This window comes from Musa acuminata, chromosome BXJ1-5, assembly GCF_036884655.1.
Source record: "Musa acuminata AAA Group cultivar baxijiao chromosome BXJ1-5, Cavendish_Baxijiao_AAA, whole genome shotgun sequence".
Taxonomy (NCBI): domain Eukaryota; kingdom Viridiplantae; phylum Streptophyta; class Magnoliopsida; order Zingiberales; family Musaceae; genus Musa; species Musa acuminata.
The window spans coordinates 43252983-43270618 of NC_088331.1; the positions used below are offsets into that span (position 1 = coordinate 43252983).

At 37.2% G+C, this 17636-nt stretch overlaps 4 protein-coding genes across 4 annotated transcripts; 1 reads left to right on the forward strand and 3 right to left on the reverse strand.

Moving 5' to 3' along the window:
* Window positions 1–519: 519 nt before the first annotated feature.
* Window positions 520–6758, reverse strand: LOC103985546 (18S rRNA (guanine-N(7))-methyltransferase RID2). Its single transcript, XM_009403277.3, has 9 exons — window positions 6573–6758; window positions 6393–6468; window positions 5971–6054; window positions 5832–5887; window positions 4092–4148; window positions 3058–3107; window positions 2814–2966; window positions 2224–2359; window positions 520–904 (listed from the first exon to the last, which is right to left on the reverse strand). The coding sequence occupies exons 1-9, from the start codon at window positions 6666–6668 to the stop codon at window positions 740–742; spliced, it is 873 nt and encodes a 290-aa protein (XP_009401552.2). The 5' UTR covers window positions 6669–6758; the 3' UTR covers window positions 520–739.
* A 749-nt stretch (window positions 6759–7507) lies between these two features.
* Window positions 7508–13104, forward strand: LOC135674415 (RNA pseudouridine synthase 3, mitochondrial-like). The gene is made up of 9 exons (XM_065184233.1): window positions 7508–7929; window positions 8972–9040; window positions 9179–9337; window positions 9513–9560; window positions 9651–9731; window positions 10128–10244; window positions 10592–10693; window positions 11023–11181; window positions 12598–13104. Exons 1-9 carry the CDS (start codon window positions 7594–7596, stop codon window positions 12970–12972), a joined length of 1446 nt encoding a protein of 481 aa, XP_065040305.1. The 5' UTR covers window positions 7508–7593; the 3' UTR covers window positions 12973–13104.
* Window positions 13105–13602: 498 nt separating this feature from the next.
* Window positions 13603–13962, reverse strand: LOC135673989 (auxin-induced protein X10A-like). Its single transcript, XM_065183396.1, has one exon. It carries the CDS (start codon window positions 13960–13962, stop codon window positions 13603–13605), a length of 360 nt encoding a protein of 119 aa, XP_065039468.1.
* Window positions 13963–16856: 2894 nt separating this feature from the next.
* Window positions 16857–17438, reverse strand: LOC135675122 (uncharacterized). The gene has a single exon (XM_065185394.1). It carries the CDS (start codon window positions 17376–17378, stop codon window positions 16944–16946), a length of 435 nt encoding a protein of 144 aa, XP_065041466.1. The 5' UTR covers window positions 17379–17438; the 3' UTR covers window positions 16857–16943.
* Between the last annotated feature and the right edge of the window lie 198 nt (window positions 17439–17636).

The window sequence follows — 17636 nt, forward strand, 5'->3', positions numbered from 1 at the left end:
GTTATACAAACGATTAATAAAAATACCATAAACCTCTATTAATTCTAATAATACAACACGACCCGCCACATCTGCCTCACTTTAACAACCATTAACTATTGATAATCAATATTATTTTCAAAATTTTGAAATATTTTTTCCAAAAAATATTTTAAAAATTGAAAAAAAAATAAAAATAACAAATATTTTTCATAATATATTAATCACATTGAAAACATCTAAAATTCTCCGACTATACCTTCATGGTCAAAAAACAATATAATATAGGTTTTCTTGTTGGAGGAATAAATATGAAAGGAAAAAGGATAAAAAGGTCTGCCCATTGTAGCACAGGAAACCAGCTGTTTCATTATGTTTAGTCAAGCATATTGATCTCATTTCCCTTTGGTAAACTTGTACAGTGTCTAAAGAGTAACATCAGGACTACTTCAATCACAAGCAACACATGGCAAGGAAAAATATTTCTCAGCACTCACATCGATCCCGAACTTCTTTGCTTTTCAAGAGAACTCACCTAAATCATGCTTCCACAAAAAGATGCCACCATTTTAGAAAAGCTTCAACACCCTTGGTCAATACAACAGAAAAAGTGAAACTCTATGGCTAGTATATGTCTTGGCTGCATTGAATCTATCTCCAGGAGTTGAATATTATCCTATCAAAACTGTTTGCTACATCTATATAATTCTCAGAGAACAGAAAATGAAATTAATGCAGGGATCCTCTGAGCATTGGATGGTCAAAAATGAGCCTTCCGTTTCCGTGCCGTGTACTTTGTATCGGGAGGTACAGAATATCCTTTTTTTCTCATCTGTTCCTTTTTCTTAAAAACCCATTCCTTTCCTTTCCCATTTTTGTTTATCTTCGCCTTCTTCCTTGGTCGGGTTCGGTCATATATGCCAACCTGCATCCAGAAACAAATGGATCATTGGGATATGATGACATGAAATAATCTGATAAATTTAGTTCAGGCCATACAAATAAGCTTGATTTGTTAACATTTTACACGGTATTTCAACGGTCACAACAATTCACATATGCATCATTGGCGTTGGAATATATTACAAGAAGTTCCTCCTACAGTTAACACCAAAAACTTCATTCAAAGATGCACATGTGGCATTTGGAATGTATTGCACGAAGTTACTCACATGACTGGCAATAAATTTTTTTGAGAATACATAATAGAAACCCCTCTCTATATGATTAGAAGAAAAAACAACAGCAAACTTTTTGGTGACTTTTAAAATCATAAGATGTGAAGAATTTTATGAGGTAAACCTCATATCAAGATTAAGATCCATTACAAGTCAAAGATGGGTTAAGGTTAAATCGGAGTGCGAAGCAAAAAAAAATCTTCTTGATGTTTAATAACTTGAAATTACTAACAAATATTGTAGACAAGCATCAATAAGAAAGAACATCTAAGATTTAATCTGCTAACAACTTTAAGTAAACTTGTCCAGAAGACAAATATTGTATCTGTCAACTATTGTAAACATAAGCACCAAAAATTTCTAGTGTGCCCTTATTTTGGCCCAACACAAGGAAGCATTTCAAACTTAACAAGCCTATACAACCATTTCAAATTGAACCTATATTTCAAATTAAAACTTAACAAACCTATACTTTTGTCTCTTAACACATATAACCACACATTTTATCTGTTAACACATATTTGCATATGCACCAGATAATTCTGTAGAGTGTCGTATTTCATAGAAGACTAAGAAACACTACTGAATGCTTCAGCATTCAACTGTTACCACTAACTTATGACCTAAAAATTGTAGTATAAACTGTTACTGATTTAAAACAGAAGGCCCTTGTTCTATCTCGCTTGCTGAGACGTGCTATAGCACTGAAGATAAGACAAGGAATCAACTCATCAAGTTTTTAAAGAACAGACAATATTGGCTCTATGGTTTTAAGGAACAAAAAGAAATGCTTCACAGACCTGAGAATGGTAGCATAAAACGTAGGAAATTTCATAAAAGAAATATAACAATAGTTTCTTCATATAACTGTTTAAAAATCAAAGTCTAAAGATCATTATGAATGTCATTCAGACAGTTAGACTTAATAAAAGTCTACTCACAGACAAGAATTGAGAATTGCACATCATAAAAGAATTATTATCACTATTTCATATTCTACCAAATCAAATCTTTCTATAATGATCTAGAAGAGAACAATGTAATAGAAATGGCTGACAATTCTTACTGTTTGATTTCCATCATCATCACTCTCCTCATCTTCACTGCACATCGCACCATCCTCACCTTTCCCTTTTGGAAGGTAACTTTGTACTGAAGGTGGACCACATGTCAGAACAAGATATGCTTTCCTTGCTTTTGAGCTGTGGTTAACAAACATTTTAGATAGAAGACCAAATCAATAACAGAATAGACATCAAATTGAGTACACCATGTACTGGAGTTCTGAAATTAATACATCGAAACTTCTAAATGGATATAATATGAAGATCTCTTTTTGTTCAGAAGTCTCCAAGACCAATCTAAATACCCCTAAGATAAAAAATTTCCATGAAAGACTCATTTCTCCACTTCAATCCAATATTACAGTCATTATATTTTGAGAAATACACCAAGCTAGTATAACAAATAAAAGAAAAAAAAAAATGCTACGGTGTATTTTGCAAACACCTAATGTAGTTCAGAAGAATTATGCAAACACTGGGACTTCAGCCCTCTAAAATATTTCAGCAATATGATAATATTAACCTAGGAAATTAAGAAAGCACCTCTACAAGAACATGCAACTTGTAAATAATAAACAGCTTAATTATGTACCTATGTGGCCAATCAACAACAATGCCACCAGCAAAACCAGCACGCATGGCATACATCATTATCATCTCACTTTGATCCATGTTCTCTGCATAAAGTTGCAACACTGCTCTTGCTCCTCTTGCAAGACATCTATATAACGAACCAAAGAAAGCCCTAAAGGGCACAATGCAAATGAGTTAATGACACATAAAATGACTGCAGATAAAAGTAAAATGAAGTGTTCTATCAAGTATCAACTACTCACTTTAGTCGCATCCTTGGTTCATGAGAGGACTTGTCAGCATAGCATAACCACTGAAAATACATATATAAGAAAATTAAAGATCGCTACAGGAGTTAATAAGTAACATGTATAATAAATCATAGTGCAGCAGCATCACAAGTGTGCTCTGTTTTTAATGTTTTAAAATATCACATGTATAATAAACTGAAAGTGTAGAGGGCAAAGTTTTATTTTGTAATTCTACTGCGATCTCAATGGATTGGTATCTAGCAAAAACATAGCAATATAACTCAATTCTAAACTCTGAAGATCTGTATAATAAATTTATAAACATTAATCCTTTATGTAAAAGCCTTCTTTCTCTCTCTATCTCCCTTAACTAAAAAAAAAGACAAAATTAAAAAACATCACCAGAACAAGCATAGCTCAAAAGAAATAATTATCCAAAAAATTGTCATACATACACAACAGATCACAGTTACAGCACAAGATCATTTCATATATACACACAGCAATTAATTAATTAGGTAAATCTTCCTCTATGCTCTCAATGACTAACTTGTGTAACCGCATAAAACCTGCCACCAGTAGATGCTAGATTTTCTTGGAAAATGCCAATATGTCAATCAGAGCCAGAATTTATATATGTATGTATCTCATTAAACTCCTTATGAACATAAAAATCCAAACTCACTTTAGCTCTAGCTTGACACAAAAAACTAGAGCATTCTTTGATACATTTTAAATCAACAAAAAGATTATGTAAATGACACAAAAATCCATGTGCAACTCAGGCTTTTCCTTATGAAAAACTAAATCATAAACACAAAATCATTGAAATACAACTTAGCAATGGCAACCACGCAGGTATATCAGGAATAAACATGTACCAACAAGACAAAATTACGGCGCATAAAAAAAAAAGAAAAGAAACATCATTAGTAAAAAATTATAATGACTTTTACACTACCAGAATCTTCTCAAACAAGCAACAACATATTACAACTGTTTTTGTGTGCAGGAAAAGAGATAGTAGGAAAAATAAAATTGCCAACCTGAACTGCTGAAATACTGATAGCACCATCAACAACTCCTGGTCGTAAGCCTAAGCCCTGCAATAAACCTTTTCATCAAAATCATTTAGAGTATCAAACAACTGAAGAAACATTCAGTAAAACATTCAGTAAAACTCCTACTCTCTGGGCAGTGCGACATTGAGGGAATTCTACATTTGAGAAATAGCTAATACAAAAATCATTCTTAATTAGACAACTATCCACTTACATAATCTCCACATCAGTTAAGAATAGCAGAAGACATTAGATTACTTGAGTATGAAATTTGTCCATAGGTATAAAAAAAGGGCTAACATTTTACAATTTTGCAGGCATAAATTTTTGGCTGAGTTGGTATAAGAAAATGAAGCCCAATAGAAAGTTCAAGTTTTAGCTAAACCAACCAAAATCAAAAGGGTATTGTATCCTCAGAAGGCCAAACCTATTTGGCATTGATCCTCCATATCAAGAAAAAAGTTGAATGATCTGCAGGTGCTTCAACGAAATCTAAAAGAAACTACATAATTCTCCATGCTATTACCACACTCCTGAATGAAGCAGCCAAAAGGACCTCTACAAATGGCAAGAGCATAACTATACCTGAGATAGCCTCAGCTCAACCATATTTGTACACCTCTGAGGTTATCTTTTCCTATCAGACTGCGATCCATAGCCACAAGATATCAATGACCTTACTTAAAGTCAAACTTAAAGTTTAAAGTGCAAGATAATCTTTATTTAAAAATTCCAAAGTTATATTAAGAATAAGAATATGATCTAAAAAATATCTGCATAAATTATAGAATAAAATGTATTTTTTTTGTAATATCCAGTGATTTAAGGGCATATTATACTGAATTGAGTGGCAGGTACTCCAATAACAACCTAAAGAAGCGAGATTCGGGTGTCTCAAATTTAGAACCTGACGACACCTTAGTTGCTTCAAATCTACATATCAGCTTGCTTGCAACCCCATTGGACATATGGAACCCGACATCTGGATAGTACACGATGGTGGAACCAGGGTGTTTGCTTAACATAAGACCACCCTGAGATGCTATTATTATTAAACATTAAATAGGCTTACTTATCCTTACTGTTTCACAAGCAAAACCCCATCTTTTAACGTCTTCTTCATGCCACAGAAAAGAGCTTTTATAATTTATTCTGAAACAAAAATGCATGGAGCTAACATATATCATTTATGCTTAAGTTCAACTCTTGCAAAGTATGCACATTGGAGAATTAATATTGGAAATAAAGTGTACAAAAAGGCAAGATTCAAAGCAAAAATATATGATTCCAAGACATAAGAAAATTTGACGGAAATAAAAGAATTTGTAGATGGTGGTACTAAGTCACTAAGTTTGTTAGACACAAATAAAGTTGTTTGTCTCTGTATTACAGTGACTTATTTTAACCAAGACTCTAGCAGCACTAACCCAACCTATAAGGGCATCAGAAAGTAGAGTAGCAATAAGAAACTTGCTTGTGGAAGTGCTATTAGTAAGATTATTTCTAAACACACATTAGATGGTACCCTGGTTCATACTGTATAAGCAACATGAGAAAAACAAAGTTGAGTTCCTATGGCTCACACGAAGTGCGAAAAGGCATGACACAAATCTAAATATCTTTAGTCTGATGCATAATATTTGATGAGATTAAAGGCCATCCTTTTAAAAAAACAGGAGACCCAAATCACAAAGCGATGCCAGGTAGAGCTAATGATTTTTCTACCTGGCCCATATCGGCAAGCAAAAGATCACCCTCTGCTTCACGCTCCAGTGCAACATCTGAATGAAATAGCCAAGTAGATAAAGATAAACAACAGAAAACGAATAAGTTTTGCTGCTACACAAGAACAGAATCTACTCACTTAGCATTGACTCAGAAATATCATAGCCAATCCAGTGGTGCCCATTTTCAGACAGGGTCTCACCACTGAGCCCAGATCCACAACCTAAAACAGAAAAGAAATGTAAATGAGCAGAACAGAACAGAAATTGAATCTACGACATCATAACCCATCCACAATAGGATATGTCACTGCATGCAATTCCAATGTTCTGGACAAAAAAATTTACTTAAAACAGTTTATTCAGCTGAATAACCAACAAAATAGAATCACTTACAAGCCAATTTCATATAGAATAAACTGAAACAATAAACAAAAGATGCCACAATAGAAAGAACTGATAAAAATTCATATTTCGGTCCAAATTCACGTACCGCGCCCACGGAACATTCATCCGAACAATTCCTAAACAAGCACAACATTTATATAAAACTTGAACTCACCTATATCCAGTAGAAGTCGCGGTACCCCATCGTTCGGCAGCGAAAGAAGCTCAAGCGCTCGCTCAGAAATCTTCGCCTGAATTAGAAGCGAATCCAAAAAAACAGATTAGCATCGAAAAAGACAATCTTTTCGCCAAACAAAGAGGCGAGGGACAAGATGCGGAAGGCAGAGGGACGTACTTGAATTTCGATGATTCGAGAGGAAGTGGTGTACTTGCGTGCCTCCGTTTCATTGTAGAATATTTCCGGCGGAGCTTGTACCTCCGGCCTCGGCATCTCTGCCAACTTCACCGCCGCGATCCAATGAACCCTAACTTTTGAACGCCTCTACACGAGGCGAACCCCAACTCTACTACAAGTAGGTCTCGACCGAAAGATGTGGGCCGAAGGCAGGGCGGTTTTTGCCATCTAATTTTGTATTAGCAAAAGTAGGAAATAAATAAATAAATAAATAAATAAATAAATAATCATCCACCAACAGCCACGTCAGCAATTTATGCTTAAACCTTAATATTCCACAATAAAAAAAAATGTTCCCATTTTTTTAATTTCAAGGGAATAAATTTTATTTTGGTTGTGAATATAACACTTAATATTTGTTAAAGAATCAAATATGATGCTGTCCTCTACTCTTAATATAAAAATACCTTAGAATAATGTTACTTGTTCGAAAGACAACACTTATTGTCATATAAAATTATTTGTGATTTAGTGCTATATTTCATGCTAATTGTGATTTTATTTTATTTATTTTTATTCCAAGCCTTCCCAAATTCTTAGTGATAATGATAGGAAGCTGGTGTACACTTAGGCCTCAAATCCAGCCCGTCCATCTTTTATCAGCACGATTCGTAAAGCAAATATAACGTCCAATAAATGCCGGCGTCGAGTTAAAGCCCGATGTGAGGTCTCGCCTCGCCTCGCCTCCGGTTTGGGCTTGGGCTGGAAACACAACCTATCTATCTTTTGACAAACACGAATCGTAAAGAAAATCTAACGTCCAACAAACGCGCCTAAGCACGGGGTCAAGCCTCTCCCCGCTCGATTTCCCGTAACGGGCTTGGGCTAGAAACCCATATTACAGGCACGCGTGAAAAGTCCAAGAAGTGCCGGCGTGAAGTTAAAGCCCTAAGTCTCGCCTCGTCTCCCTCCGTGCTCGACTTCCCTGCCGCTGTCGTGTCGGAATCCAATTACTTTCCCTATGCTCCGGTGCCACTGCCGGTCGCCGCCGTGGGTCGTGCTGAGAGTGGTCAGGTGGCTATCGCGGATAGCCCCGCCGTCTCCGGCGACGGCCGAGCCGGTCATCCGCGTCTCTAATAACGTCGCCCGTCTCGGCAAACCCAAGGAGGGCCCGAAGCCGCGGCAGCTGCTATCCCTCCCTCCATTCCCCTCGACTGGCACCGACCCTCTCCCCGGCCGGAAGAAAGATCCGGCTGCCGGCGGCAAGCCGCGCCGGGTCACCGCCATCAGTTGGGTCAAGCACTACTTCGCGGATATCCCGCCGGAAGTCATCCAGAGCCACTTCAACAACGGCTTGGTAAGCGGCGCATATGCTATTGCTAGGTTTTCTGGACCTATCCTATCTTTCAATTTGCATACAAGTCATCTAGATCTTGTTGTCTATATGGAAGTATTTTATATGTATATTGGTTGATCTGCCGATCAATTTAACCTAACCTATTATTAAGAAAAGGCTGTTTTACCCTTTCCCTTTTACACAAGTTGAAGTTGAAATGTGGAATGTTAACTTAGCAAAGGAGTCTCTGTTGAGACATTCGGGTTGATTAGTATATTGTTTCATAAGTGATAAGTCTCATGTTCGAATCCATGTGTGTGTTATATACCTCATTTTATGTAATGAGAATTCTTTTAAATTTATATATTAAAAGAACTTAGCAAAGGAGACCATCTGGGATGAGGTTGATATCATTAAATGATTTCCTTTTTAAGATTAAAAAATTGTGATCTGATGCTGTATTCCATTATACTTGTTTTGAGGGTTGAATATGCACAGGTTAAGCATTTGATGGGCTTTCATTTGAATAATGTAGTTGGGAGACTTATCTGAAAAATCAAAAATATCTATAGGACTAAAATATGTAAGTAAAACCCCTGTCATTTGGACTGGTTTAAGTTCAAATGATGTTGTGGAGGTGTATAATTTACATCAATGTAGAGAATTGGAAGGAGAACTAAGAACTTGATCACCTTTATTCAGTATTGCCAGAGAATGTATACAGGGCACACCTATCATCTACATAAGGCATTTGTGTATGTGATATACTAAGAACCATGCATACATGTTGTTCTTTTTCCCATAATATGTTGATTTGCTATTGATGTGAACAATCAAGTTTTTCTGAGAATATTTTCATTTGTAAAATTGTTGATGTGTATAGAAAAACTAGATGTTATCTTGCCATGTACATTGGATGTAGTATACACTATCTTTCCTTTTGAAATTTGCTAAAACAGCATAATTGTGTTGTGTCATATATGTGTTGTTTCATTATGGATTTCAATTGGGATGCCATTTGTGAAATGAGAACTAATGAGAGTTAAATCTGATTTTCTAACAGGTGCATGTTGAAAGTTCAAATCATGACTTTCAAACCGAGGAAAATTATTTAATGCACTGTTTAAAAAAGGTATGTCATACTAAGCCTCATCAATCATACACCAAATGACATTTTAGTTGTATGGCCTGAGAAATGTTCAACCTGCTCATTGAGTGCTTATTATTAGTTATAAAAGTGAATTAACTACTTTTTGCAGCCCCCGTGCAGATTAAGCATAATCATATAATGGAGCCCGGCATGAAGATTCATCTTCCTGTATCAGCTGCAGAGACCAAGATCATTAAGAGATATGACACTATACCAACTGCAACTTTGCATCCCAATGCTGATGAAATAGAATACATAAGAAGACTTGTCATTCACAAGGCCAGTTTCCTATTTTATCTTCTCCTTTTGTTAACCTAGACTTCTCTTATCTGGTTTGGGATCATTGTTGCTCTCATGACATTTCTTTGTGATTGTTTGGTCTTTGCTTTTGCAAAATTTTAGCCAAAGTCTGTAAAAATCTGCTGCCTCATACTGACGAACTATGAATTTTCAGGATTCAGCTATCATTGTGCTAAATAAGCCCCCTAAAGTGCCCATGAAGGTTTGAACTTTTATTATTCTTCCACTAGTTGACTGGTTAATCTTGTTGGGGTATATTATCTTATCATTTTCTGTACTAAATACTTCATAGGGAAACTTACCAGTTCACAATAGCATGGACATCTTGGCAGCAGCAGCATTATCATATGGCAGTGATCAGGGTCCTAAGTTGGTAAGCTCTAAAAGTTGATCATTTTCAAGATTTGCAATATTAATTATACATAGAAATCAGTTTGTGATACTGCCTTTGTGATACATGTATGGCTTGTTGTTGTTACTGTTGTTGTCTCTTTGCCATACATGGAAGTGTCAGATCATGCCATGCTGTGTTCACAGTATGCCAAGGGCATGCTGAAATTGTGTTGGCTTGGCATAATTCTTATGCTGAGAAATGAAATCTATGTTGATCCACATCAATCACAGATCATATGGGCACATTCCGCACATTGAATTTAAACTTTGGTTTTTGCTTGCTGCACCATTGCTTCTGACAACTTTGATTAATGCATATGTATTTCTGGTCTTAAAATTTAAGATGTTTCTCATCATTCCTCTTTTGCAATCTTAGGTGCATCGACTTGACAGAGAGAGCAGTGGCTTGCTATTATTGGGGAGGACGAAAGAGAGCCTCACTCATCTTCACTGGCTTTTCACTAATGTAAATCTAGCAAAATCATCTTCTGAGGTATGTACCAATGTCCCTGCTATGCCAACAAGATCAAGCATATTTGGTATATCATGAATATCTAAAAGAATGCAAAAAAAGAAAATCTGTTATCTAGCCCTTCGTTCATGAGTCAAATTACTTGTGAATAATTTAAGCATTAGATTTTACCATTGCAAGAAAAACTTGTGGTTTTACATAGGCATATGAGTTTATATGAATGTTGATGACATGAGTATCACCACCATCCAACTTATTAATGCATGCACGACATGGTTCAGGCTTATCAAGACAATTCTTCCTTCTGGAATTCTGTAACTCAATTATTGATGTCCATTACACGATTCCTGATCCAACTTATTTTGTAGATATGGAATAATGCTTGTGAGGCCACAACCCAAAGGTACTGGGCCTTGGTCATAGGCTCTCCTAAAGAAAGGGAAGGCATTATTTCTGCTCCACTTACGAAGGTAGATTTCTGTACTTAGTAATGCAGGGGAAGAGTCGTCATTTTCTGCAGTGAAATATCTCCATGCTTTTGCCCTTGTTCATGCATTTTGAGAAGAAATGATTGACTGAATATCATCTAGTATAAGGTGCAAACCACTCTTCATACACAATAAAATGTGTCAAACTCCAACCTCACTTTGCTTCTCTCGTGACTTATATAGATAGAACCAGTGGATTGTTTCTAGCGAACTTTCTGAGAAACAACACTCTAGATGAATGTGGACTATATTTCAACTTAATCATCTTTGTTTTAGATTTTGCATATTCAACCTGTTGACTCTGATCTTAGGTGCTTCTAAACAATGGGAAAGCAGAAAGAATAATTCTGGCCCATCCTTCAGGGATAGATGGTTCTCAAGATGCCATAACTGAGTATAGGGTGATGGGACCCACGATCAACGGATGCTCATGGGTTGAGTTGCGCCCGCTTACTGGTCGCAAGCATCAGGTGCGTTTTAAATAACCAGCACAAAGCAAAGTTTTCTTCCCCTTGTGCGTTTTAAATAACCGCTTACTGGTCGCAAGCATCAGAGGCAAATGTTGTGCTTCTCATTCTTCTTGGTTATGTTTGACCTTATGCATTGCCTCTAATAGTTGGACCAGTTATAGCACTGAACTTTCGTACCAGATGCCATGTCTGGTTTGGAGGACCAGGAAGTTGACTAGGCTGCTTTGATAAAAAACGATACTATGTAAATTTTGTTGTTGGTCCAATGCAACACAGAGAATTGCATTTATCACTAAACCTAATTAATACTGTGTTTCTTTTTTTTTTTAATAATTGATTTGCACTGCCTTGTGAAATTATCTCATCTCTACAGATCATTGTTAAGGACTTAGCGGCATGGCATCACTAAACCTCTCTCTATCTCTTTTTTATCTGGAAAAGCCTACGTACCTTCATGATCCCTCTAACATGCTTTCACAAATGAATTTCAATTGCATATTACATACCTGTGGTTAATATTTGTGAACCTCAACAATAGAAAAACAAAATGGGAATAATTAAGTAGGAAATCACCTTTGTTATTTCATTGTTTTTAGTATTTTTACTGAGTAAGCATGTGGATGTTATCAGTTTGATTGTATTTTTATTAACCTCTCTAACATTCACATAGCTAATGAATAATAGCCTAGCCGGTGAAAGCATGGATACCAGGATTTACATATAACATTGAAACAGATGTGTCATTATGTTAATCTTGAAAAGAAATGAATATGGTACATGAAGATGTTATATATGGTAGGGCTCGAAATTTAATTTTAATGTTTGAATATATAACTACATGTCATGAATAATAACAGGTAATCAGTGTTACTAAGTTATTCATCATGAAAATAATATCTTCTGGGTAATATAATAATTCATGAATATAGAGAAGATGGAAACAACTATTAGTTGTTGGGATAAGATTATCATGTTGATCCCATTGATCAAAATTTTATGCTTAGGACATATGACATAAAACAATATGCTGATCATATATCCATAGAATCAAGCTAACAACATCTTAAGAAAAACAAAATTATTTCAGTAAGTATCATGAAGCATACTGCACTATTCTAAAACAACCTGTTATTTTCATAATTTAAAAAGAAAATTGGATATTTTGAGAAAGCATCTGAGACATGTCCAAGAAGACATCCAAGTATAGATGTGGAATTATGGACGATCAACAAACAAAGTCTCTGCTTTCCATAAAGCATAATTATCCTTGAATGGTTGTCCTCATCTGGATCAGCATGAATGTCTGTCCTTAGGAGGCTTAAAGAGAGAAAACAACATGAAAGGATGAGAATTTTGTAGTGCAAACAACAGAATGAAGTGTGTTTATTCATTAACCGCTTTTGGTTTTCCTTGCAGCTCCGAGTCCACTGTGCCGAAGCACTGGGCACTCCCATTGTCGGAGACTACAAGTACGGTTGGTTTGTGCACCAGAGATGGAAACAAATGCCTCGGGTGGACTACGAGACATTAAGTGGAAAACCATACAAGCTGCGGAGACCAGAAGGTTTAGACGTTCAAAAGGGCAGTGTCCTGTCGAAAGTCCCATTACTGCACCTCCACTGCAGAGAAATGGTAATCCCCAACATTTCCAAGTTTCTTGGCAGTTCAGGTGAATGGCTCGATGAATGCAATACATGGTCCACCAGTAAGCCTGATCTTCTCCGAATTGTTGCACCGATGCCTTCTCACATGAAAATAAGTTGGAATGTTATGTCATCATTCTTAGTTTAGTGTGTGGATTAGGGTTGTGTTAAATATCTTTTCTCTTTTAATTTTTGTTGTATTCCCCCTTCATCAGCAAACCACATATGAATTCTCATTCTTCACTGTTCTCTGCCCGCTTAATTCTCATGTTTGGTTCAAGATTCGTATTGCTCAGGTTATGCTGCCCGGTTGTTCCTCGGGCTTTATGGTCCAATGGACCATTAACTCTATTAAGAGCAGACAATTGACAGAACTTTTTCTTTCATCTCCTTGTAATTGCCTATTTATTTCCCGAGTCTTGAATTATTGTCATAATTTCTAGGAAAATTTGGATACCTTTTTTTGGCTTGTTTATGTGTGATATAAAAAGAAATACATATTGATCGTGAGCTGAATTCAACACATGTTTATTTTCTCATCGAGAAGTGATTGTTTGATATCTTGTCCTCGAAAAATGATTAGAAGAAAGAAAACAAAACAGCTGCACCAGATCAAACAATTCAACATCACTCGAAGAGGGGCTGTTTCCACAACATGAGATCAATGGTGACATACAGATCACTCTCGGATCCCACCAATTAACAGAAGGGAAAGTGGGAGTTATGGCTTACGTTTCATTCTATTGTGCATGAAGTTTCTTATGCACGCGTTCGCATGCTACAAAAAGGTCTTCCTTGAACTCTTCATCGTCTTCTTCGTCGTCTTCAGCAGCTCCGTGAAGTCCTCCTCGTCACATGGAATCCGAAGCCCGCCTACCTGATCGAAGCCAAACTCGTCGGCCGCGCTCTCCATCAGCACGCGAAAGAGCGGCAGGCGAAGGTAGCTCGTCGGGATCACGAAGCGCCTCATCTCAGCCCCAACGTACACTGCCATGCATCCTTTGGGAACTGCCGCCTCGTCTTCATCCAACAAGGAGTCCTTCATGTTCTCTCTCCGTGAATCCTTCTCCTTCTTCTTCTTCTTCCCTCTCAAGGAGAATAGCACCGACATCTTCGAGCTGCGGATGAAGTGACCCATCTATGAGTACAGCCAAAACCCAAAGAAGAAGAAGACGATCAAAGAGGTGTTCTTTCACAGAGAAACGTCGATATATGTCATCAACATGAAGAAAGTACACAACAAGGACTGACTACCTGAAGGTCATGAACAAAACCAAGTATATGAATAGAGAGACAGAGAGAGAGAGAGAGAGACTATAGACGTGAAGAAAGAACATGAAACATTGACTGACTAGGTGAAGGTCATGAACAACAACGAGCATATCAAGGAAGAGAGAGAGAGAGAGAGAGAGAGAGAGAGAGAGAGGTTGGACTTGCAGTTGTGTGTGTTGTGTTCTTTTGGCTTAAAGCTGTTCCTATCTAAGGTTTGCCTACAATGGCTAATCTTAGGACGTGCAGACAACTACATTAATCATGAACAAGGCCAAGCATATCAATGATATATATATGTTGTGTTCTTTAGGCTTCAAGCTGTTCTTATGTGAGCTCTGTTTGCTGTGAATATTTCGAGGACATGTAGACCATTCCCTGATATTTTATTATGAAACAGAACATTATCCAATAATTTTATATTGTCTGTCTTGTAGAATTTGTGATCCATAAACTAATCAATCGTTGTTTCCATGTTCTGTTATGTCTCATCTGTTTGTGTTCTAATATTGAGCCAGCCATTGTTTGGACTTGATGATTGCAACAAGGCAGGACATCAGAAGGTACAATTTGCTTGGAAAGTACAGTTCCAAGAATTGCTTTGGAATCTCCAATCAATGTCATTTGGCATTTGGGAAACAAAGACATGGCAAATAAATCATGATCATGTCACACTGGCAACAACTAACATTAAATTTTATGAATCTATAGTTGAGACAAAAAGTTGGAGTTTCTTGGAAAGTCCAGTTCAGGTATTCCTTTGGAATCCCCAATCAATGTCAAATAGAATGATGACCCAAAGTGCTCTTAGAAATTTAGTTCACAAGTCTTTAGTCATCAGAAGCAAGTGTTATTAAGTTCTGTCAACCTATCTGCCCTCTACTGGTGGATTAAGCATCAAGCTGCTAAATTTCTAGAGGAGGGACATCTTAGTGAGAGGAAGCTACTTGCAAGTAGTCAAGGAAAGAGTTCTTTTCTTTTTCTGAAAAGTAAGGATTTGATACCACAACCTTATTATCAACAATCAAAATCTTTACTGACTAATCTTGCTGACAGTAATAGCTTCAAATTTTCAATGGTTATAGTGAACTCCATCAGATCTCCTGTGACTATTTTCTCCACAATGTTTCAGACCACATCTACAGAACTTAAAGAAGAAGACTGCTAGTGTCTCTAACTGAGACATGGAGGAAGACAATGCCTTAAACAACTTTGTTCAGACTCTTTACACCTTAAGACATGGATTGCCACTCATGTAGCATTCCCAGCCAAAAAGTTAAAAGGGAAATATATCAGATGGCAAGTTTTCAGATCATTGCTCCATTGTTGTCACCTTGATGATGAGGTACTTCACACACATGAATGGGATCACAGTTAAATAGTAGTTAACAAGTGTTAATTGATGGAAACATAAGCTTTGTGATTTCACATATGCTGCATCTTTTGTTTGCCAATCCTTGTGAAGGTGATGACTTGTCTGCATCCACTATACAATTCATAAAAGAAATGCATGGTTTTATGCTAATGCCAAAAAATCTTAAAAATCATTGTGGGCGGGCTATATATTTCCAATCGATTAACACCTACAAGAGAATTACTCTTCTGTACTCCCACTGAGATGCTCTTATAATAATTAGAGATCTAATCAACTCAATGTGACTGAAGAAGGCACCACCAGACATAATCTAAAAGGAAACGCAAGATGATGTACTGCATGCACTAAGCACTCCAAAGTTCGAAAGACTGCACCTGCGATTCTCTCAGCTCGCTGTAGTCCATTTCCCTGAATGATTTCATGAAGAAATTAATTGGATTGTGCATTTATATGCAATTTTAAATCCAGAAGCAGTTGAAGGAGGAGTATTTAAGATGTAGACTTTGTACCTCGAATCAAATATTTCACTAAATTGTAATCTGTACACATATTTGTTGTATTGTGGCTCATATTAGATCGAAAACAAATGAAGGCACCCTATGGTTGGGTTGTTTTTTTTGTGTCCGGGCATATCTAAAGAGATTGGAGTGAGGGGTAAAGTGACCATCAACGACTAATGAAACTTGCATCTTGAGATTTGTCGAAGGTTGTGCAGCTACATGATTCAAGAACTATATATACTGTCCAAAAAAGAGTGGAGTTCAGCACAAATTAAGCACCAGTTTCCACTTATGACATGAGAAATTGGAAAAGAAAAACATATGAATAAAATATGTAATAGATTATTTTGTTTTTATACGTGTCTTTGATTTTTTATATCTATCTATCGCTCGGATGACAACTTCATATATTTCGAACTATGACATATTTTAGAGATGTCGATTGTGCCCATGAATGATATTTTTTATTATCAACATGGTTATAAGACGAGAACGAATAAAGCATACCGCTTATATGCGGTGAATAAATGGGAATAAAGACGGGGATGAATGATATTTTTTATTATCAACATGGTTACGAGACGAATAAAGCATTCATGATCTCATACTCGCATTCATGATCTCATACTCGAATCCACTCATCAATACGTCCACGAGTCAAATCGAACAAAATGAAATAGTATCAACAATTATTGTTATTTTGATTTGGATATATTTATATTTGAATATTATTATGATATATAAATTTATAAATTTTAGTATTATTAATTAATTTTGAAAATAATTTTAGTTTATAAATGAGGAATAAGATGGAGATGGGGATGCGATAAAGGAGGAGGACGGGGAGTGTTTCATCTGTTCGCCATAATGCCTCAACCAAATGCTTCATGATTTGAACACGCCAAGAGGTTTTTATTGCTCGGCCTCAACAACAGAACATGACGGGGAGAGGAGGATGATCCACTCCACTGTGAGCTAAGAAGCGGATGGGGAGCTCCTGGTGGTAGCGCTAACGGAGTCCCAGATGCCGCGGAGACCGCCGAGGACGTGAGGGAGGGCGGCGCCGGCGCCACGGAGGAGGCCGCCGGAGGCGAGACCGACGGCGAGGGTCTGGCCGAGTCCCGGCTTGGAGTCTAGCTTGGACTCGAGGATGACGAGGCGGGCGTTGGCGTTGTCGAGCTTGCGGAGGGTGTCGGACATGAAGCGATCCTTCCTGCCGCGACCGGAGGCGAGGGAGGTGTAGAGGAGGGATTGGAGGTCGCCGACGGCCTGGAGGGCGGCCTCCCTGGGGCCCAGGCCCTGGGACTCGTAGTGGGCGAGGATCTCCTCCGGCCCCGGCGGGCGCTTCTTTGCGTCGGCGCCCTCGTTACCGCCGGTTGCGGCGGCGTTCGGGGCCGAGGGCTGCTCCATGCTCGGTGGTGGGTTTTCGCGACCGCAATGGGATAAGAGAGCGATGAGGTGTAGGGTTTTAGTTGGTCAGAGGCGGTCTAATTTCAATTTTATATAATAGCATAACATTAATAAGAGAAAATAAAATTAATAAACGAACGAACGAACGCACAGAAATATTAGAACATATAAAAATATTAAAACATAAATCGAAAAAGTCTAAAAATATCATCATTAAAATATAAAAAATATATAAGATGGAAATATAGAAGTTTTAAA